This window comes from Rhinocladiella mackenziei (genome assembly GCF_000835555.1).
Source record: "Rhinocladiella mackenziei CBS 650.93 unplaced genomic scaffold supercont1.3, whole genome shotgun sequence".
NCBI lineage: Eukaryota > Fungi > Ascomycota > Eurotiomycetes > Chaetothyriales > Herpotrichiellaceae > Rhinocladiella > Rhinocladiella mackenziei.
Window position 1 is genome coordinate 259,995 of NW_013550602.1, and position 21,098 is coordinate 281,092.

Here is a 21,098-nt window from a genome sequence, read left to right on the forward strand (position 1 = left end):
GCAGTCGACTTCGTCATCGGCTCGCTCTGTACCGGCCTCCTTGCGTAGTACTTTTGTTATACTAACGCCCTCTTGTCAGCAAACCCCTATCTGACAGCTCTGAGTGTGTGATACGTGACACAGATCTTCAAAAGTCCTGTGACACTGGTGTGAACAGCAGTCGATAGTGTCTGGAAGAAAACGGAAAACTTCCTGATGGGCAAAAATTTACTCGTCGCTAAGACTGTTGCTCATCATTTGCGTAGATCAAGGGCATCATGATACCGGACCTTGGCAGGTCAGTAGGCAGAGGCCGATACCTTGAAAATGAAGGTTCAACAACAACCACGACATAATTGGGCGGCGAAAATGAGTCGTTGGCGGCTGGTGTGGACGACTCAAGATCAGGGCGGGATGATGGGCCAAGAGTGATGAATAGAGGATCTTGGGCGTCGATTAGAGAGGACGATCCGCGACAGGATTCGATCGCCGCCAGACTACCAGATCCCGTTCGTTGCTAGAACAAGCTCCTGGATGGTCCATATCGCTCCCAACACGGCCGGTTAAGCAATGAGAGCGATTGTTTCCAGAATCTAGGGCTCTTGAACGGTCCGCCAGAAGTACCGCTGTCGTGTGAGAGTCTGGTTCCCATAGCGCTGGTGACAGGTAGATAGAAGAACGGGGAATGCCGCTCTTTGGGAGCGATATATGGGCTGTGTACATCTGGAGCCCTGATGCCGGAGAGGAAGGCAATTACATTGAGACGGTCAATGAGCTGTCCGCCTCCATCCCTCTCGGGACCTAGCCCAACGAAGGCCTTGGTAGCAAGGGAGTAAACCTAGCATGTCAGTCCTCATTGATGATTTCGCTCCTTCAGATTGGTTTGAATCGTGTATATTGCATCTACTCATACGTCGTCATTGCAATTTCCTGTCCGCAGTGGAAGTAAAAAAACTCGTGAAGATTGGCAAAATCGTGCAGTGGTTGCTTGTTGATGAAGATGATCTTTATTTCCGACAAGCTGTCTTGAACTCCCAAGTATAGGACAACGCAATATGGACAGGAAGGTTGTCAGTCAGTTCAGCAATTCGAAAAGAACAACGAATAGTTTTGGCATGTCTTCCAGGAAGTAATCTAAGAAGGCAAGTCGAATGAGAGCCGGGTTTAGGGGTAGAGAAGTCGACTGATGCATGTAGCTTTCAAAGGCATCCATGGTTGTAGAAAGTGCTGCAAAGTTCGAAACTCCCGGATTTCTCTTGTAAAAGAAAATATTGGTATAGCCTCCCTCTCAGCGCAAGGCAAAGCAGGTCTGTTTCAGTCTTCGTCAATTCCCAAGCCCAAAGCCTGGCGAAGAGCATGGATGCCCCGCCATTCTTTTCGATATTTATCATGGGGGTGCTGCGTTAGAGATACTTTGATCGGTCTGTCAATGAAAAAAATAGTGGAAGGGTGATGCATGTCTTGGAGGCGTCAAAACATGCAGGTAGCAGGCGCACCTCACCAAGCGAGAAGGGCTTATACTTTTCTTTCCCCCTTCAACCGTCTCTTGTAACAAAAGAGCAGCTCGACAGTAGGTACCTCGCCAGGCACCGAGGTACCAATTTCAATATAAGAATCGCGGCCTTCATGCCGGCTTGGCACTTATTCGCACATGAAAACTCGACCGTTGATGATTCTGATTCTGACTCAACTACTGAACGATAATATGTCTTTAATCCTGAGGCCTTTGAAATGGTTCTATTATGAATTCGGCATCGCCTCGATTCACTATACAGGTCGAGATGCATATCTCATTATCCTGGCCAGAACTTGCCGCATGTTTGCCTATGGAACCAATTCATTGATCTTAGGTACGCCCAATGTCTTGACAGCATACCCACGGGCCAGGTTACCCAGTTAACAACACCAATGCAGCCATCTTCTTCTCCGCTCTCAAGTATTCCGATCATCAAATCGGTATCTTCATGACTCTGACATTACTGGGAGATGTATTTCTCGGTACATTTCTTACGTTGATCGCCGACCGCGCGGGACGAAGAAAAGTTTTAATGGGCGGATCATTCTTGATGATCTTGAGCGGCGCCATTTTCGCCATCTTTGAAAACTTCTGGGTCTTGCTCCTTGCAGCAATATTAGGAGTCATCAGCGTAACCGGTGGCGACTTTGGACCCTTTCGAAGTATAGAAGAGTGAGTTTGACCATGAACCGATTCGCATGATAACTCACCGGAATTGCTCATAGATCAGTCTTGTCACAACTAACAACCCCTTCCACGAGAGCAGATGTTCTGGCTTGGTATGTGACGACCTCGACCATTGGGTCGAGCATTGGAAGCGAAGTGTCCGGAAGAATCGTCCACTTCTTCCGCAATCGAGATGGATGGACTCCCGTCGATGCCTACCACATTTTATTCTGGATCTACACTGCCATGGGTGTCGTGAATGCGATACTAGTTTTGACCTTGACCGAGGCCTGTGAGATGCAGAATACGGAAGAGAAATACTCCCAACTTCCACAAGATGAGGAGGAAGATGTCGAGGCTCTCGAGCGAGAGCGACATGACATTCCAGAGAACGAGGCAATCCCTCCGCCTTCGCCTCCTCGAACCTTCAAGCCGAAGACCTGGACCAAAGCTTGGTTCACCAGGTGGTTCGCGCGTATCTCAGCGCCAACTCGATCCATCATGTACAAGCTCTGGTTCCTCCTCGCTGTCGATTCGCTAGCCGATGGAATGGTGCCGTACTCTTTAACCAACTATTATATGGACAACAAATTCCACCCTGCCAAATCTACTCTGGGTGACGTGACCTCCGTGAGTTACTTCCTGGGTGCAATTGGTGCCGTATTCGCGGGTCCTCTGGCGCGAAAGATCGGACTCATCAACACCATGGTCTTCACGCACGTTCCGAGTTCCGCGGCCGTGCTCTTCTTTCCATTTCCTCCCTTTTTCTGGATGACAGCAGCTCTCCTCATGATCCGAGCGGGACTCAACAATATGGACCAAGCACCTCGCTCCGCATTCATTGCGGCGGTGGTGAAACCCGAAGAACGAACCGTCGTGATGGGCATCACGAGCATGCTTCGGAATCTGGCTGCGATGGCTGGCCCCACACTCACGGGGGCGCTCGCCGCCAATGAGCAATTTGGCATCGCCTTTGTGGTCGCCGGCGCCTGCCGGTTGGCATACGACTTTGGCCTCTACGCCTTGTTTGTTAATATGAGACTCTATCAGCACGAAAGCAATTCTGACGATAGCCATGATCACAACCCACGAGCTAACATCAGGACCGAACAGCATAACGATGAGGACACAGTAGAGATGCAGAGCCTCGTTGGTTCTGATGATCATAACAGTATCGAAGAGGGTGGGGAGGAGAACAGAATGGGACACAAAGAACAGCAGGTAAATACCGGTCTGCACATACCCATCGCGGGTGACAGGGTTAGGAGTCGAAGTCCACATCGATCAATGTCTGCAGATTAGCTACCCAGATGCGATTTATTGAAAAATTAGTATAGGATGAACCTGTCTTTCTCAATATACTACTCACTCTCGGAGCTAATATTCGGTTCCTTTGATGGGGTACGTTTCCCGCCGTTCGAGGACACCTTCCGGCTTCTCACACCATCTTAAGAGCGATGGTTTCTCTTAGTCAGCAGCTTCAGTCAGTCAATTCAAACCAGTGTCTCAATCCGGCGCCCTTGCTATGTAGCATGTGCATATCGAGGGCAGATATATGACGCCCAAAGTAACAGGCGGGCTCCTAGAAAGGTATTGACGATCCGGCCAGCGGCCTGGGTGAAGGCCGGAGAGGAGTGTCGGATATTTGAGTGGCATACCATGGAGTCGCTGGGATTGGGTTGAGCCATGACCTTCTTGAACCGTGAGTAGTGGGGAAATGGCGGGTTCTCCCTATAATTACAACCATTTCGGTGTCCAGAGTTTTGGGCAATTTTTACCTTGTCAGTCCTTTTCAAGAGCTCTTATTCAACCCATAGTACCGCCGCTCGGTTGAACTTGTTATCGTTCTCATGATCCATAGATCTCTACAGGATCCCTTTCTACTTTGTCAACCATCATCTTTATCGACGAATTCTCCACCTTTGAGTCCATTCTATCATCAAAAATGTCCGATACCAAATCCAGGCAAGTCAACGGAAGACCTACTCTCAATGCGCAGGACGGTAGAAACCGGGGTCTCCAGGGATTTCTTTTGGCCATCGTGGCAGCCCTCGCTCTGCCGCTGGTATACAGGACCGCACTGGTCCTTGACCATGGCGGACACAGCCAGCACTTGATTTCATATATTCCTACCTCGTTTCTATCCCTGGAACAAAGGGCAGAGAGAATCATGGCTCGGATGCCGTTAATGGGCAAGTCTAGGTTCTCTGTCACGCTTCTTCCCGAGTCACGTCGTCTATTACCAGCACCGCCATTTGGAACCTCTTGCTCACATTCTCACTGCTAGATGGCCATGATGACCTCGCCGAGCAAATACGCGCTGAATTCAATAGTCAAATCTATTCCCCAGATTTTCGATCCAAGTTTGAGCGGGGGGGGTATGCCGGGTCATCTCGATCTCCCGCGCCTGAAGAAGGGAAAGCAAGGAGGTTTCTTTTGGAGTGCCTGGGTCGACTGTCCAGCTGACAAATTTGATTTTTCGAACGAAAATTATGCTCCTGGTAAGGAACTCATTCCCAATTCCCCTGTCCTGTTCAAATCATGGGCGAATGCTCATTGTCTTCAGTTGTCGTCAAATCCTTTGCGCAAATCGACGTTATTCATCGTCTACACGCAGCCCATCCAGACATATTCTCTCCAACAACATTGGACAGTACGTCTGCTCTGAAAGCCTTCCGGCGCCAGGGAAAACTCATATCGCCAATTGGAGTCGAAGGACTCCATATGGCCGGTCGTAACGTGTCAAATTTACGCCTTTTCTATTCACTCGGTGCCAGATATACGACTTTGACATGGAATTGCCACAATGCCTTCGCCGATGCCGCCCAAGTCACAGTGCTGGAAGACTCACTCAATGCAGACGCAGCCAAACCAGCTAAGCCACATTGGGGAGGACTGAGTCTCCTAGGAACACAATTGATGCGCGAAATGAACCGCATCGGTATGATGGTATGTGTATATTTTCCTGGATCTCTTTCTCTTCGTGAGATGTCATAACCTTTGCACCAAGAGAAAAAAAAAAAAAAAAAGGACTGCTTATGACGCATGCTAGATTGACCTCTCCCACACGCATCCGGCAACCATGCACGACGTCCTCGCTGGCAACGAAACAAAATCGTACCCAGGCAGCCTTGCGCCAGTAATTTTCTCCCACTCTTCCGTCTACGCCCTCTGTCCACACCCACGCAATGTTCCCGATCATATCTTGCCTCTCGTCAAACAAACCAACTCCGTCATCATGGTCACTTTCGTGCCTAATTTCATCTCATGCATCAACTCCGCCGATCCCGAAAACAATTTACCAACGTTTTACCCTCCCAATTCGACCCTGGATTTCGTCGCAGATCACATTATGTACATTGGTGAGAAGATCGGATACGGACACGTCGGAATTGGGAGTGATTTCGACGGCATCCAGAGTACACCGAGGGGATTGGAGGATGTGAGTAAGTTTCCAGACCTAGTAAAGGAGTTGTTGAGAAGAGGACTCCGCGATGAGCAAGTCGAAGGGATTGTGGGAGGGCACGTACTGAGAGTTTGGAAAAGGGTTGAAGAAGTCAGTCGCAAGATGCAATCGCAAGGGGAAGTACCAATGGAAGATGAGATTTGAGGAGAAAATTCGGATTTGGTAATTCATAGAATTGAATATGCCAGTTCCAAGCCTACAGCAACCCGACAAGTAAGAGGGACGTGGTCTGCCCCAGTCTGGTTGCCAGATTTCCTCTAACAAGAGTAAGAATAGCTTGCACACTTCCGTTATGTATCTTACCATCCGCTCTCTGCTCGTTTTCACTACGAGTATACCAGACTCGAAGAACTTGCAGAGGCCAAATGTTGGCTTAAAGCCGAGGACATTGTTCGATGTAGTGTCTTTCTGTACGGCAACAGCGTCCCACAGCTGCTGGGTAAGAGTGAAGGATATAGCGCGCGTTGAAAATTAGGGAGGGCCACAAGGCTGAACCCCTTATTGTCTTTAGCAAGCAATTTAGCCAAGCCAGAGCCAAGTAGCACGGTGAATCTACTACTGTTGTAACAGCACTCAAAAAGAATAATTGGGAGTATTTGGTATCTGGTACCTGGTATTTGGATACGCAAGACTTGTCAGCCTCTATGAGGCTGTTCGTCGACGCGCTTATTGTTGTTCGTAGTGGGATAACATGCCTTGTCAAGCTTTTGCCCGCATCCCTTGACCAAAGGCTTGCAACAACGATATACCTTTTTGCGCATGGCCTTTGGCCCTCCGCTGTTGGATAATATTATACAAACGTTTCACACAGCCATCGCTGGTGAGTTGACAGTGCACTCGACCTGCCGCAGGAAATTCCCACCCAGTTTTTCCAGGCACTGAGTTTTCCGCTGACCTACTACCTCTTACCTGCCTTTTTTTTAATTTTGACACCGCCGAGTGCAGCCCTAACATTTGCTCTAGCACTTATTGCCATCCTATGCACCCTCTGCCTGCGTTCCCAAGCACCACTCTTGCCCTCAGCGACCGAAATGAGCTCCTTGGCAACCCGGTCCGCAAGTTTGATGTCTCGTCTGCTTTCCGCGCCAAGGAGAATCCATTGAATGGCGGTACGGCGTCGTTGGCGAAGAGTGAGAGGAACGGGGATCGGCATGGAGGCGCCACCACCCAGCAAGCCTCTCTGTTGGCGGATTTTAACGAGAGGCGCCAGAGAATCAATGATTGTGGTTAAATATTGGACAGGATACAGAGGAAGGGCGTCGCGTGGGAGAGTGGTCATGAGGGCCCGGTCGGGAGCTACAATAACGCCTTGAGGACTTGGTGCCGTTCGGAGAATGTCAAGAATTGAATCCATATGCTATGGGTGAACACGCATGTTAGTTTTACCACGTCTCTTTTTCAACATAGTCGACACCGGGAAAGGCGGTACCTTTTGTGCCTGACTCAATTTTCCATGCCGCATCAGACTCTTTGTAACCTGATCCACCACTGGATCATAACGTTTTTTGAAATGGTCGGTTTTTGCGAACGACCGAATGTCTGGGAGTGGAAATTTGTGCCCGAATCCTGCGTCAGGGTATTCAAGTCCAACTATTCTTGTGTCTTCGAATTGAACTGTCTCGGCCACGTCGGCTTTTTTGGATGCTGCTGTCGAAAATGATCGGGATCCAGAAGGTGGACTATCTGACATTTCCTTCAGGCCGCTCTTCATCACCTCCGGGGCCTTGTCTCGTGCATCTTTGTCACGTCGAAGGATCTGTGCAAACAAAATAACTTCGTCACCAATCTTTGGTATAGAGTGAAGTTCGTAGGCCTGGAAAAGAACAAACTCACCTCTTGCACCGGCGTTCCTTGTTCAATCTCTGGTGGGGCCTTTCCCATAGACTTATCCGACGCAACTTGCTCTTCCGTTACGTGAGGCAACTGGTCCATGTTCGGCCCTTTTCCACGAGAATCGATAGGAGTGGTTTCGGATTTCTTCGAAGGATCGTCGCTGGCTGCGCGGAGTTGGAGAAGACTACGCACAACCCTCTTCTGAGGGATCGTTGGTTTTGTTCTGAATGCCACAGACCGGGCTGTAAATAGAGATAATCGAGGCGGCATCGTAGGTCTCCGCGGGGTGTGATGATTGAGAATTGAAAGAAGCATTGAATCCAAAGGCTCGAATTGGAAGCTCAAAATCGGGCCAAAATTCCGAACTGCTCACGTGACTGGGGATTTCTCACGTGACGATTCTTACTTCTGGGTGCAGGTCCCTTGCGTACGCAACAAACAATCTACTCTTGGTCCTGCCGGTCTGTATTATGGCTGTGCAATACTCCAAGGTCTTCAGTATCCTAAATTCGGTTCTGAACGCGTTCACCTTGCAACAGACTCGTTTCGGAGTCTTGCCGGCTCAACTTGGAGTATCGGTTCAGATATCTATGTCCCCTTTGGTATATTTCCCTCCTTCTCATGCATCCCGCTCTTCTTCAGCATTGAGGCTGTGGTCCTACTCTGTAACTACTAGCTAACGTGCCAAGGAGTCTTCCTAGGCGCAATTCCCCAGCTCGTCTCTTGGCTCTCTGTCCCGTGCTTACTCACATGCCGGGTATGTCCCAGGCACAACGGTCTGAGGAGTTCCCGCCGCCCTTCTAGTCGCCTATACCCGTTACAACAAGGTAGGATGTGCCGGCCTAGGGATCTTAACACTCACCAGCACAAGGCTCATCCTTGAGTCGGGCTAACCAACCAACTCATCATACTGAATATCCTGCTCCAAGGCCGAGCATAGAGTCTCCTCGAGAATTGCCGAATCTATACCTTAGACGCCATCATTTGCAATGGCATCCTCTTTTGACAAAGTCTCCCTCTGTGATTTGCGCCGCCCAGCTTTTCCTATACCTCTTGGAAATCCCATGCCAGAAGACATCAAAGAACTCAAACGTTAGTGTACAGATTACCTTGGGCCATATAGTGATCATGGCATCGTCACATTTCCTTTACACCGTGGCCACCGATATCGACCAGAGTCAACCTGTCAAATTGCATGGCTTTTGGTTCGTTTGTGTGGCAGATCAATGAGTACATCACGAAACCAGTGGCGGACGGCGACACCAATGTCGAGAACATCGACCTCACCATCCCTACCGGTTGGAGCCGCACTTTACAGAGTCGAGCTGCAGCCCGGGATGATTACCATGACGAGACACACATCAACCGCCTTTTAGGATACGTAGCCCAGCCAACGAATATCTCCATCAGCGCACTCGCCCTGAAGCGGTCATGGGCTTGCTCCGGATCATCCTGCTTTATCCAGCTGCAAGCATCATCGTGATTAGAGTCCGAGCTATAATGTACCGCTGCTCCGCGGACATCGACCAGGATTTTGGCTACATTTCACTCCTTGCCCGCAGGAGTCGAGAATTCACGAATCGTTGAGCAGCACGTCATTGTTTGGGAAAGTCGCGAAGCCTGGGAAAAACATCAACGACGGCGGCGTGGGAGGCAATGTTGCTTCCAGTGACGTAGGAAGACTTCTTGTTGAAAGTATTCATACTGAATTTATATACTTTTAACCTGGTGAACACAGGGGGTCGCCAGACTCGTCCCAAAAGAGCTAAAAAGGGGCCAATCCGTTTACTTGATGAAAACTTGAAATTCAGTCTTATGGCTACGGCGTTGACAGCGTATATTTTGCATCACAACAACTCCATCTAAGCTCAAAGGAAAAGCCCAGTTGATTTCTGTCGGGTATCAAAAAAAAAAAAAAAAAAAAAAAATTTTACAAGTACCATCCTAATAATACCATCAAAAAAGATAGCCTGGCAACGCCTTTTGGGAGATTTCCATTGCCCATTGCCATTCTGATTCACCACAATCTGGCCACACCCAGTAACGAAAACTGCACAAACGAGATGGTTTAGTTTTCTTCTACTGTTTGGAATATCCAGAGATACCCATTTCATTTCTTTGATCCACTTCAGTTGCCACCACTTCCACCGAAAAGTTTGCCCAAGCCCAAACCCGACTCGGGATCGTCCGGCAAGACGTAAAAGGCCAGGGCAATGATGATATACATGCCCAAGCACAAGAGTCCTTCGAGATAATTGGATTTGCCGTCCTGAATCAGGAGAACCACCACCAGAGAGGCAAGGAAGAAGGATACGGTTTCGAAAGTCTCGAAATGAAGGGACATGTCTCTGTCCATCGCCCAGCCGAGAATGACCAAGAAAGGGGTGACAAAAATGGCAATTTGCAAGCTTGATCCAATAGCCACTCCGATTGCCAAATCCATCTTGTTCTTCCATGCCACGATAACGGCGGTGACGTGTTCGGCAGCATTTCCAACAATGGGGATCAGGATAAGACCAATGAAGGTCTTGCTGATGTGCGCCTCCTGGACAATGGAATCGATGCTATCGACGAGATACTCGGCGCAAAGGGCAACCAAGATGGTGATGATGACCAACATCAAGCCAGCAGACCAGGGGCCCAGGAGTTGACCGCCCTCATTCTCTGATTCTTGTGCCTCAGCATCATCAAACAAGTCTGCGTGGGACCCGAGTTGGAAGTAGAGATATGCAACGTAGATGAGGAGGAGTATAATCGATGTCCCTCGAGACAAAATCATGATATTATCCTGTTGCGATTTGCCCTCCGACATGACAGCGTACAACGTCGCGGGAATAATGAGTGACGAAGTGGCCACCGTCATAAGAGAAGACATGGTGGAGGCGACGGTGGAATTGAAGCTTTGTTCCTTGTACCTGATTCCTCCCGCGAGGAAGCAGCAGCCGAGAACGAGGAGAATGTTGGACAGAATACTCCCTAGCATGCTGGCTTGTACAATGCGGATCTCATTGTTGCGCAAAGCAATGATGCTCACCTAATCAAACGTTAGCTCTTCTTGCTGCCCGGTAGAAATTTTTCATGTCTCATGTGTGTTCTTACAATCAACTCGACCGCATTCCCAAAAGTGGCGTTCAAAAGGCCCCCGAGGGTTTGACCCAGTGGGATTGCCAGCTCTTCCGTCGCAAAAGCGAGCAATGATGCCAAAGGAATGATCGCAATGAAGTTCAAGATGAACTGTAAAGTAGGCGACCAATCCAAGACACCGGCGACAATGCCAATGGGAACAAACACCAGCAACACATTCACGTAGTTGGTCTTCAAGATCTCCCAAATAGTGTGTAGAACGAGGAATGGAATTCTTATCGCCCTGTTGTCATGCTTGTAGTATGGAGTACCCGAATCGGTCGTAGTGATTCTCGAGAGGAGACCCGTTCGCTCATTTGGGTCGGCGCGACCATTGAGGCCGTCCTCGGTAGGCATGGGATCTCGAATGTCGTTGGCAGTCAGATAGAAGGTCTTGCGAATCTTGCTCGCCGCTGCAGGATTGGAGGATGCCGCCATCAGTCAGTAATCTCGACGACGAAAGCTCACATAGGAAGAGAAAATGGAGCAGTCAAAAATGGCATCAACACTCAGCACACAAAGAGGAGGTGTCGGTATAAAACGTACCCATTCGACTCGGGCACAAGCCTGCGCCAAAAGGGGAGGAGAAAGAAAAAGGTGGAACTGGACCCGAGCTGGCGGAAGAATTAAGACAAAAGTCGATGATGGCAAAACGACCTTGAACAAAAGCTCTCACCGGCACTGCCCCTGCTCTGCGAGGAGCAGTAACCCGAGCAGCTACCCAAAAACTGTGTGTACTCGCCAAGTCCTTAGTGGGCAAGTTGCTCTGACGGCTGTGTAGCGGGGGAGCAAGAGATATAAGAGAGGAATAGAATTTGGGTTTCCTCTGCGTCTGCTACTGCTGCACAGATCACAGATGAGAAAGTTTGACGGGGTGCGTGGGAACAGATGGAACTGCGATACGTTGTTGGGGGTTCAGTCGGTGGCATGTTAGCGGCATCTGGCGAGGGACAAGAATTGAGGTATCCGCGAGCTTTGATCCCTCTGCAGCCCATCACATCCAGCAAAACATCCAGCACTAAGGAGCACTGCCACACTTGGCTCCTCTTCCTTGTTGCAGCTCCATGCTTCATGCTTTGTGCCACTAGCTAGATCTCCACACTTTCAAGGATGTTAAATTTCACCTTTCTCAGAAAAGTGTTGAGTCTTGGTCGCCCAGCCAAACAACAATCCTCCAGATGATCTTGGAGCTCTTTTTGCTCTCAGACCGGCATAAAGAAAGAGGCGGATAATGAGAGAGATTAAAACAAGACATTGTTGACATGTTCCTAGCCGCTTACGCTTTGGTGGCCTCTCGACCAGGGGATAGAATAGGGTTGGGAAATGATCAAGAGGGGGCAAACGATACGAACGAATAGATGGATTCATCCGAGATGTCAACCCTAAGCCCCAGCCCCTAAGCGCACCGATCTACTCCGTCACAACTCTACCACTCTTGAATAAATTTTTTTTTTTCCCGCTTATTTATCTCTGATTTCAGTGCGGAGGAACATGTGAGAGCACGGAGGATCCTTCCGACTTCTCTCATTTGCCGCCGGAAGCGCCGGTTCGAAGCACAGCCTCGTCCCTTGCGGAGTCTGAAATTCTCTTCGCCTTGAAAGATGTGCGTGCTGAGTGATATTGACACTGTCCGAATTTGCGCCGAGGACGGGGATACTTTAACGAGAAGGCCCGCTCATAGGAATTGAGTCACTTCCAAAATGTCCAGAAGCATGCTTGCCGGGACCATGCGACTTTCCTTTTGCACGGGCGACAACATTCGGCCTCTTCAAGGGGAGCAATGCATTGCAATACACGTAGCCGTCGACGTCGTTCCTAAAAAGCCTTTCAGGAAATCTAGCCTGCGTGATTTCTCGACTGACTGCTCACTGTAATGTCAAACAAAATCTGTACTCCTTGAACCCACTTCAAATCGACGGGAGACCAACCTCAAAGCTTAATTATGGCGACTTTCAATACCTGACCACGCGGACTCCATCCACATTCACGGCAGATCCAAGTTCCAGCTCATCCACTTCTTCTAGTGCGGGTGCTTTTACAGGCCCAGTTCGGCGAGTGCCAGTAAAGGGCTTCTTCTGATTTATAGGCCTCTCTTGCCGTTCTGATACGGGTCGCGAGGACCTCACCATGATCCGCGCTCTTTGGACCAAGTCATCTTTCATTTCATTCCACCGCTCCAGCTCCTCTTTTCGTTGGAGAACTTGGTATAAAGTCGTATCTGACTCGGCTCTCCAAGAAGAAACAGGCCCGTTTGCATCTGGGCCGTATCCAGATCTCGCTTTTAGTTTGACGGGTTTGGATGACTTCGCCATTTCGATGAGTCCTGTTAATACGTCTTTCGACTCGGTCCGTAGAGGTCGTAACTTGTCGTCTTTGGTCGCCAACGTGAGACGGCTAGGATCGAGCCAATGATTTTCGACGGCAGCCTTACCAATTTCGTTGACAGGGATTCTGAGCTGCCGATTTTCATATTTGAGGAAGCGTACCGAGGCCTGGAGACTGGCAATCTCAACCTTGAGCAAGTCGACTTCAGCCTTGAAGCGAACTGAGGTTGTCTCGTCGGCAGCGTCAAGCACCAGGCCGCCCTGTCCATCAGAAACACTTCTCCGTTTGAGAGCTTCCATCTCCATCCTCTGGCTTTCGCGAGCTTCAAGTAAGGTTTGATATTCTCCTTCGAGTTTTTGCAAGTTCTCGGAGGCGGCATGGGTTTCTGAACGTAATTTTTCAATCTCGTCCTTCATTGCCTTGACACCGTCATCTTTCGCCTTGGTTTCCTTAGCCCGTGACTCGAGTATTTCAACCTTGACTTGCTGTTCCTCAAGCTGTTTGTCTTTCTCACTGAGTCGGATTGTCTGTTCTTGTATTCTGAGTTTCAGTCTGGCCATCTCCTCCTGGAGGTCTTGCGACAAAACCTTCTGTGCCTTGGCTTCTCTAGCTCGAGCGATCCAAGGAGCCGGTAACTTCTCGAATTCAATCGCGCCAGAAATGTCTGCAGACTGCGTGTTCAGTCCGTCGATCTTGGACTGAATTGTCTGTAATTGTTTCGAGAGCATGTCAAAGACATCATCTGAGCCAGCTGTTTGTGGTTCACTCCTTTGCTGCGCGGCCGTTGTCATGAGCTGTATCACCCTCGAATATGAAAATGCTTCCTCTCGGTCAATTTTGTGAAGGTCTTCGATGACCGCTTGGCCCACATGTTGCATCACCTGGGACATTCTTTCAGCACACAGCTCGACTTCAGAGAGTGAATTCCACATTGATTCAGCGGGACACATGGATCGAGCTCGAAGATCGCTGAGCGCGTGTACGACCTTGCCGGAGACATATTTGATTGTCCGAGCCTTTATTCCCAGCTGATCCATTCTCTTTTCAAACAACATGGACTCCTCGTCCTCGTCATTGGCCCCTCCCAGTTTTGTTTGGACAGCCTTGCTGATAATTTGTGCTTGGTGTGCAGCATTGTCAGCATAATTCTCCGTCATGGAGATGGATGCGAGCAGCTCCATTGATTTGGTTTCGTAGCTCTCTGAAAGCAACTTTTCGGCCATGTCGACCAAGATTCCCGCCATGCGATGGAGGTGGCCAGATCCCTCGTGAGCAAGCTCGTCACGGCGTAAAGCTTCAACCCAACCGGTAACTGCCTGCTCCACCGGCTCCAATTCGAAAGGAGCGCCCGCATATTTGGCAAAGCTGTCGGTAGAACAGGTTGACAAGTGTTGCACGAATCTTTCACAAACGTTTGCGATGAAATGGAGTTGTTCCATGGTAGCAAAGACTGACATGGGATTGTCATGAAGATCGGGCCGGTCGCGTATTCTCTCGGCAAGAATATTCTTGCTCAATTGGGCCTTTGATTTGATTCTCTTGAAGCACAAAAGAGCAAGAATAGGTTTCTTGTCAACCTCGAAGGTGTCGGGGACGAATAATTGTACGATTTCCAAATGCAGGCTGGCTTGCTCGGCGCGCATCTTGCCCAATTCGAGATCAATTGCCTTTAGCTGGGTCTTCGCCGCCGAGCTCTGTAGTTTCAAGTTCAGATCCATCATGGCTCGTGACTTGCTGTTCATCTCGTGAGCCTCGAGCTCGCTGACGTCCCTGGATCGACGGAGTTCGTCGATGTCATTTTGAAGTCCCTGGACCATATCTCGGAATTTAGTCAGGGTGTATTCCAAGTCCTCAATAGTCTTTTCCTGCTCAACAGTTTGCCGATGTTTGTCATTCAAGATCGCCTCGCTTTCGTCCAGTTGGTAATGCAGACGTTTTTCTTCTTCGACGTGGAAAGCTTCGAGCTCGTCGGTCACCTGAATGTGCTCCTCGAGGTCTTGTATCTGTCTCTTTAACAGCTCTATCACGTTCCGATTTTGGTCCCGTTCGGCCCCCATGGCTTCCAGAATATCGTCATTTGCTTCCGCCGCTTCTAACTGTTCCCTCAAATGTTCATTCGTTTCTTCCGACCTTGCGAGCTTCGCTACCACCTCTTCATATTTTGAAGCGGTTTGTTCAAGTTCATCCAGAGTCTCTTGGAGTTCTTTGATCTCGTTCCTCAGGTCACCTTCGTTTTGCTGGGACATGTCTCGCAACATGACCAGAGCCTGTCGTAGTCTCTCCGTTTCCCGCTCCATCTGAAGCCAACCCGCACTGGCCTTCTCTTCCGGACTCATGACCGACGCCAATTCGCGATTCTCTTCTCGAAGGATTTCAACCTCAAGCTCCAACTCCTCGTGTTTCAATTTCAGGGCCTCGAGTTCGGTTTCGAACATATCAGCACGCTCTTCGGCCATCTCCTTGTCCAGCGTTGCGAGTTCGAGTTCCGACTCATGCTCTGCGCTTCGGTTGGGAACTTTTCCGGCACGACTCTCTGCGTCTTCATACTTGGCCTTGAGATCTTGCATCTCTTGCTGATTCGACTTGAGCTTTTTTTGTAGCGCTTGAATTATTCCTTCGTACCGGGTCGTCTGATTTTGCAGATCTTGGACATGTTGAATTTGAGCCTGATCTTCTTGTCTCTGCTTCTGCAACGTTCGAACCTTCGTTTCCAACGCTTTGATAACTTGCGCTTGCCTTGATCTGTCCTCGGGAGCGTTATTGGTGTCACTGCGTGGACTGGCAGTCGAGTGTGGACGTGACGCGGGCGCTTTGACATCTGGCTCCGTAGCCTCAAAGGCCTCATCAATCTCTACATTATTTAAACCCATATTTCGAGAAAATTGGTCTTGCGGGGGTGACGATTGCTGTTCACCGAGGCTAGGATGGATAGAATCAGCCTTCTCACTTCGAAGGATGGTCTTAGGAGCCATGGAGGCTCTAGAGCCACTCAATGACGGCCGCGGCTGCATAGAAGTGGGCCGCGCAGACAGCGGTTTGACTGGACCACCCATGGATGGCCTATTTGCAGCTGCACTGGCCCGGGTTGTGGACGTCGGTGGTCCCATCAGAGATTTTCCCGTTGTGCTGAGCCTAGACTTTGTACTCGAATCGGATGTTCGCGTAGTGGTTGCTGGAGTTCCCGTTCGCGGAGTGGACGTCGTAGAGCTCACGGAGGATGGCCCAGGTTTCGTGGGCGATTTCGTGGGAGACTGAGGCACATGGATTAGCCAGACATACCTTTGGCCATGAATGAGTTGTAAGTACCCTGAGGGACAATCTTGATCCAGCCGCAGGCCCTGAACTTGAACTCATCAGGCTCTGCCTCTTTCTCGCAATGTCTGCAGTCACTCCGCTGGATGGTCGCGGTTTGGCTGTAGCACCATTTGAATTCGGCACGCCATTGGATTTTGGGGGTTGAGCAGCTTGTTTCACGATATGGACGGCCGACTCCTTGCGAACGAAGATACCATATCCAGGAGCGCACTGGAAATATCGGTGGCCTTTGACGGAGCCATCATTCTTGCCCCCATCGTCTGCCAGCTCCAGGCCTAACCATTCTCCTGCAGCAAGGTGTATAGGCCCAATGTATCGAACGGTACCTTCTCGTCCGTCCTGGGTCTGTATCGTCTGCCCTATCCTGATATTGAGATCAGCCATATTTGGCTCTTATTGGGTTGCTGAAAAGGGGCATGACAGAGAGTCGGAAGAGAACATCGAGGGTGCAGCGTGTTATAGGGACCAAGCGATGATAAAAGAGAGGTTGATAAGAGTATGGCGCAGGCAGGAATTCTACTGAAAGAATAGGCAAACGAAACAGAAGCCCGTGAACTGATGAACTCGAAACGAGAAGTGGAATGGGACGCGACACACCCGCGGGTCACGGGCGCACGTTGTTGTCGCGCAGCGCAGCCAAGCCACCCACTACCCAAGTGGCCTACGACTCTATAGTTCTGCATTTCAGCCCTAGATCTAACAGATTGTTCGTACAAAAGGTTGACGCATTGATTCTAATAAATAGCTTTCTGGGGGTATACCTCATTCTTTTCAGGGACCAATTGAAGCAGTGACAGCTTTTCCGTGGCAGGACTAACAGACAAAATGCGACAGCTTGCCTGCATGAGAACGTACCGGGTATCTTCCAAATCAAACACAGAACGAGTGTCGAGTTATCATTGAACGCGCGTTAGCAAATTCTTCCTGCATTCCAAGCCGACCAGAAAAAAACAAACAAACAGAAAGGCTTCTTGCTTGGGTTCCATCACAAGCGGTACTCCAAAACTTGCTGGCTTTCCACCTCTTACTTTTTCATTGTAGCATCAAAGGGTATCTTGCTGGACATAAGTGCAGATAATCATGATTCCGTATCGATATCAGGGTATCATTGGTCGTTTTCCCCCCCCGGCCCAATCAACTCAGACTTGACCAAAAGTCTAGCGCAAAGGAAGATTCAAATTGTGGGCAGATCCATTCGTGCTACCCAGGATCTGATGGTGATGATGTGGCCCGATAGGGGCCGGGTAAGAAGAAAGAGAATGCGAGGTTGGTGGTCTTCCAGAGTCAAAACTAGCCCGAGGTTCGTGCTTGGGAGTTCGGTCTCCAGACACCGTCCCGCCTGTTCCGAATGGAAATTTGTTTTCGTGAAATCGTGACGGCCAACCACCACTGACGGAAGAAGCTGAAATATCCTCCTCCGGTAGGTTGACACCGCTATCGTTCCAAAAATTGCGATAACCGCTTTCACGGCTCTCCATGGAAATTAGCGACGCCTTGCTAGCATTGGAAGAGGCGTGCTTGAAGAAGGTTCCAGGAGAATTGTTCTGATTTTTTCGGCTCATAAAGGAAGAAAAGGACGAGATGCTGCCCGGTTTGCGCAGACGTTCGAACAGAGACGCACGTTCCGAGACAGGGGTGCTTTCTCCATCAGCGAAGTTCGCTCGAGTTGGTGAGTCGGTCGAAAGAAGCGAGGGAGCATTTTGCAGGAGCTTCGAATCAAAGAAAGGGAGCGAATCCTCAAATGAGTCGGATTTGGGTCGAGGAATCGCGCCTTTCACAGTCGTCGCATCGAGACCGTGAGGAACGAGCTGAGAGATGAGGTAGTCAATCGCATCTTTGAGCCCCCCCGCATTATTTCGCGTATATGTGAGAACGAGTCGTCCCTCCGAGGCGCTGACGATACGCTCGACCGACGCGGTCGCGGACTTGGGCAAGCTGCTCATTTCGGGGTTCGCGTGAACGTCCACTTCATACTGGCTTCTCAATTTCTGACGGAGCTCGTTGAAAAATTCGGCACTCGCGAAGAACGTCTCCAGCTCGTCGGACTTTTGGAACGCAATCTCATGGCTCTCCGGCACCATTCCTAAGAACGCATCTACCGCTTGTGGTACTTGATATTCCGGTCCGGAGATGGTGACAACGTCACTGGCTTGCTCTGTGTTCGGGAAGTCAATCTTGCAATTCCATTTCTTTTCCAGTTCCTCGATCTCGGGTAATCGAGCGATCAATTCGCGATGGTAGAGTCGGTTGATGACCACGGTTTCGGAGACGAACTCGGCGTCCTAAAAATTTGACCATTCGATAAGGACATGGTCTCATCAGTCAGGGAATCAGCTTCGCTTACAGCTTTCTCAACCATGTCCATGATCTCCTGCTTCACCAAATCCAAGCTTTGGGCGTTGCGTGCCGGTGTTCGACAAATGACGTTATCGACCTTGATGTCGTCCTCTTCTTTTCCAATTCCTCCACGGTCCATAGCATTGGAGAATTTCACGAAGACGGAGTACTTCTTCATGATGCGCTGGATATGTTGTCCACCAATGCCAATGATACGCTTGTGGTATTGATCAGGAACGTGAAATGAGATTGACGCCGGCATTTCCTGTTCGACCAGGTCCAGACCATTCTTGGTGGCTTCATACTGACTGCCGACCACATCAATATAGAAGTTGTATTCATTGAAACCGTCGAAGATAATTTGGACGTTACCTACGGCCGTCATTAGTTCTGATATCACCCCGTCAACGGGGAGGGTGGTTCTTTACTTTGACCCATAATCTTATTAATCTTGCCGTTCTTCTTACCGCTGACAAATTCTTTATGCTCGTTTGCAAGTTCTATCTTGACACGCATTTGGCACGGAGTTCTTTTCACAAAAGGAATCTGGTTGATGACCATCATGGCTGCTTTGACGGCGTCATCGGATCCGTTGATGGTGAAGGTGAATTTCTCAAAGCTGATATCCGCTCCCGAGTTTGCGCAGATGTCACTAAGCATGACACGGATGTCTTCTAGCGTTGGAGCCCGAACAGCTGGGTCTTGTGTCGGATCAGGCATCATAATCCACCATGAGGCACTAAAGAACTGTCCGGCCTATCAAATCTCGTCAGTCACCCGTGGGAAGTCATCCAGGTTCATTGAAGGGGCATACAAGCGCCATGATCTCCTTTACCGTTCTCTCAACATGGAGGACATCGGTCCCTTGAACACGCACAAGGCCCCGTTGGCTGCCAAGTTGCGGGAAGAGAACGTGAGAGCCGTTCGTCTCCATGATCTTGCGCACTTTGTCCAGTCGATCGAGCAGAATATTGTCAATTTTACTGGCAGACACCACAGCGTCCTTAGAGTATAGCTTGATGCCCATAACCAGCTCTTTCAACTTCTGTTTCGCTTGGTTTATGCGTTCCTGCGTTTCTCCGGTAATGAAGATTTCATCTGCAGCTCGACGGGTGGCATGTGGGGGAACATATCCAAAGACACCAGGAAAAGGAGGAGGAAAGTATATGGCCGTCTTCGTGGCTGACTCGATCATCTTTATGTTCTTTCCAGTCCGACCGGACACCAAAGTGTGCATCGTGACCTCGAGTTTGATGACGTCGATCTTGTGTTTGAGCTGGAAAATTCATTAGCTTCTTGGTCCCTGCATGAGATATTCGGAAGTGTTACGATCTGGTCAATCATCATCAGGGCTCTGGTTTTGGCGTGCTCAACACTCTCCATGTCTCCAAAGATGTTCACGCGATATCGCTGGTCTAGGCCACTATCGACCCCATTACCGTAGAAAGCGCTAGTGGAGGATGCATCGGGATTCCGAGGCTTGAGAAGAAAAATATCCGTCCCGGTATATTTGGCGCATAGATCAATGTGACTGAGGACGCTGGAGCGGATACCAGTTTCTGCACCATCCAAAATCAAGTCCGGGTCAATATCCACAATGGCAGAGCGCTGCAGGTGGTCAGTCAGAGCGATGTCGGATGACGGAAGAAAGCGTACCATCATTATGGGAGTCTCGTTGAGAATCTTCGACCTCATCTTGAACACCAAATCTCCGTCACCCGAAATACAGACATTTGTCACTAGCCCTTGTGATTTTCTATGAAGAGCAGGTCCAGCTTTGGGCTCGGAAGACGTCACCGTGGCTTGTATGTGGCCTCCACTCTGTTCACTGATGTAGGAACACAAAGAGCGTAGTCTGTCTTCATTTTGCACATGCACGGGCAGCTTGTGGATCGGTGTGCCCTCTGGAGTTCCGGCAGGAAAGGTCCATCGTGAAAAGGCCCCGGGACTGGAATGCAAAATTTCTTCAGGATCAGGTCCAGCAAGATTGGAGGCAAATGGAACATTGAAAGACAGATTGACGGGGGTTGCGTCGGCGACCGTCTGTGGCCCAATTGCTGGAGACCCTTGGGGACGTCTTAATGGTTGCGGCGAGGACATGTCTTGATGGAATCTCGACATGCCGAACGCTGCAGGAGTCATCCGTTCCCAGCCATGTCGGGCCTGGCCGGTGAAGTTGCTGATCTTGTGCATCTTCGACTCGGATGACTCCCCAGGTCATCGACGGTCGGAAGGGAGTGGGCGAAAGAGAGAGGAACTATGATTGTTGCATCGAGGAGGTGGAGAGGAGGTCAATTAGAGCCAGAAGATTCAGCTGCAGCGAAGGAGGGGGTCAAAATCGATCAAGGGAGAGATGTATGGCGAGACGGCTTGGACGGAGATGGAGTAAAGTTGTTCGGAGGAAGGTGGACAGCGGGACTGTGGACTGTGGACAGTCCGGCGCGCAATCTTTGTTGGAATGGACACTTGTAAGTCGAACTGGGAGTGGAGGTTGGCAGGGGAGGAGGGGGGGAACTTAGTCGCAGGTGGTCAGTGGCA

The 21,098-nt window shown here is 49.8% G+C and overlaps 6 protein-coding genes across 6 annotated transcripts; 2 read left to right on the forward strand and 4 right to left on the reverse strand.

Moving 5' to 3' along the window:
- Positions 1 to 1,684: 1,684 nt before the first annotated feature.
- On the forward strand, positions 1,685 to 3,463 carry Z518_03654 (uncharacterized protein; the record flags this gene model as incomplete). Its single annotated transcript, XM_013417364.1, has 3 exons — positions 1,685 to 1,829; positions 1,894 to 2,167; positions 2,221 to 3,463. 3 exons carry the CDS (start codon positions 1,685 to 1,687, stop codon positions 3,461 to 3,463), a joined length of 1,662 nt encoding a protein of 553 aa, XP_013272818.1.
- Positions 3,464 to 4,457: 994 nt separating this feature from the next.
- On the forward strand, positions 4,458 to 5,771 carry Z518_03655 (uncharacterized protein; the record flags this gene model as incomplete). Its single annotated transcript, XM_013417365.1, has 3 exons — positions 4,458 to 4,662; positions 4,728 to 5,110; positions 5,214 to 5,771. 3 exons carry the CDS (start codon positions 4,458 to 4,460, stop codon positions 5,769 to 5,771), a joined length of 1,146 nt encoding a protein of 381 aa, XP_013272819.1.
- A 754-nt stretch (positions 5,772 to 6,525) lies between these two features.
- Positions 6,526 to 7,730, reverse strand: Z518_03656 (uncharacterized protein; the record flags this gene model as incomplete). The annotated part of the gene is made up of 3 exons (XM_013417366.1): positions 6,526 to 6,984; positions 7,057 to 7,383; positions 7,461 to 7,730. 3 exons carry the CDS (start codon positions 7,728 to 7,730, stop codon positions 6,526 to 6,528), a joined length of 1,056 nt encoding a protein of 351 aa, XP_013272820.1.
- Positions 7,731 to 9,588: 1,858 nt separating this feature from the next.
- Positions 9,589 to 11,021, reverse strand: Z518_03657 (calcium/proton exchanger; the record flags this gene model as incomplete). The annotated part of the gene is made up of 2 exons (XM_013417367.1): positions 9,589 to 10,494; positions 10,560 to 11,021. 2 exons carry the CDS (start codon positions 11,019 to 11,021, stop codon positions 9,589 to 9,591), a joined length of 1,368 nt encoding a protein of 455 aa, XP_013272821.1.
- A 1,514-nt stretch (positions 11,022 to 12,535) lies between these two features.
- Z518_03658 (uncharacterized protein) lies at positions 12,536 to 16,607 on the reverse strand (the record flags this gene model as incomplete). The annotated part of the gene is made up of 2 exons (XM_013417368.1): positions 12,536 to 16,159; positions 16,215 to 16,607. 2 exons carry the CDS (start codon positions 16,605 to 16,607, stop codon positions 12,536 to 12,538), a joined length of 4,017 nt encoding a protein of 1,338 aa, XP_013272822.1.
- Positions 16,608 to 17,380: 773 nt separating this feature from the next.
- Positions 17,381 to 20,753, reverse strand: Z518_03659 (uncharacterized protein; the record flags this gene model as incomplete). Its single annotated transcript, XM_013417369.1, has 6 exons — positions 17,381 to 18,505; positions 18,568 to 18,932; positions 18,989 to 19,316; positions 19,375 to 19,836; positions 19,890 to 20,168; positions 20,217 to 20,753. 6 exons carry the CDS (start codon positions 20,751 to 20,753, stop codon positions 17,381 to 17,383), a joined length of 3,096 nt encoding a protein of 1,031 aa, XP_013272823.1.
- Positions 20,754 to 21,098: the final 345 nt, after the last annotated feature.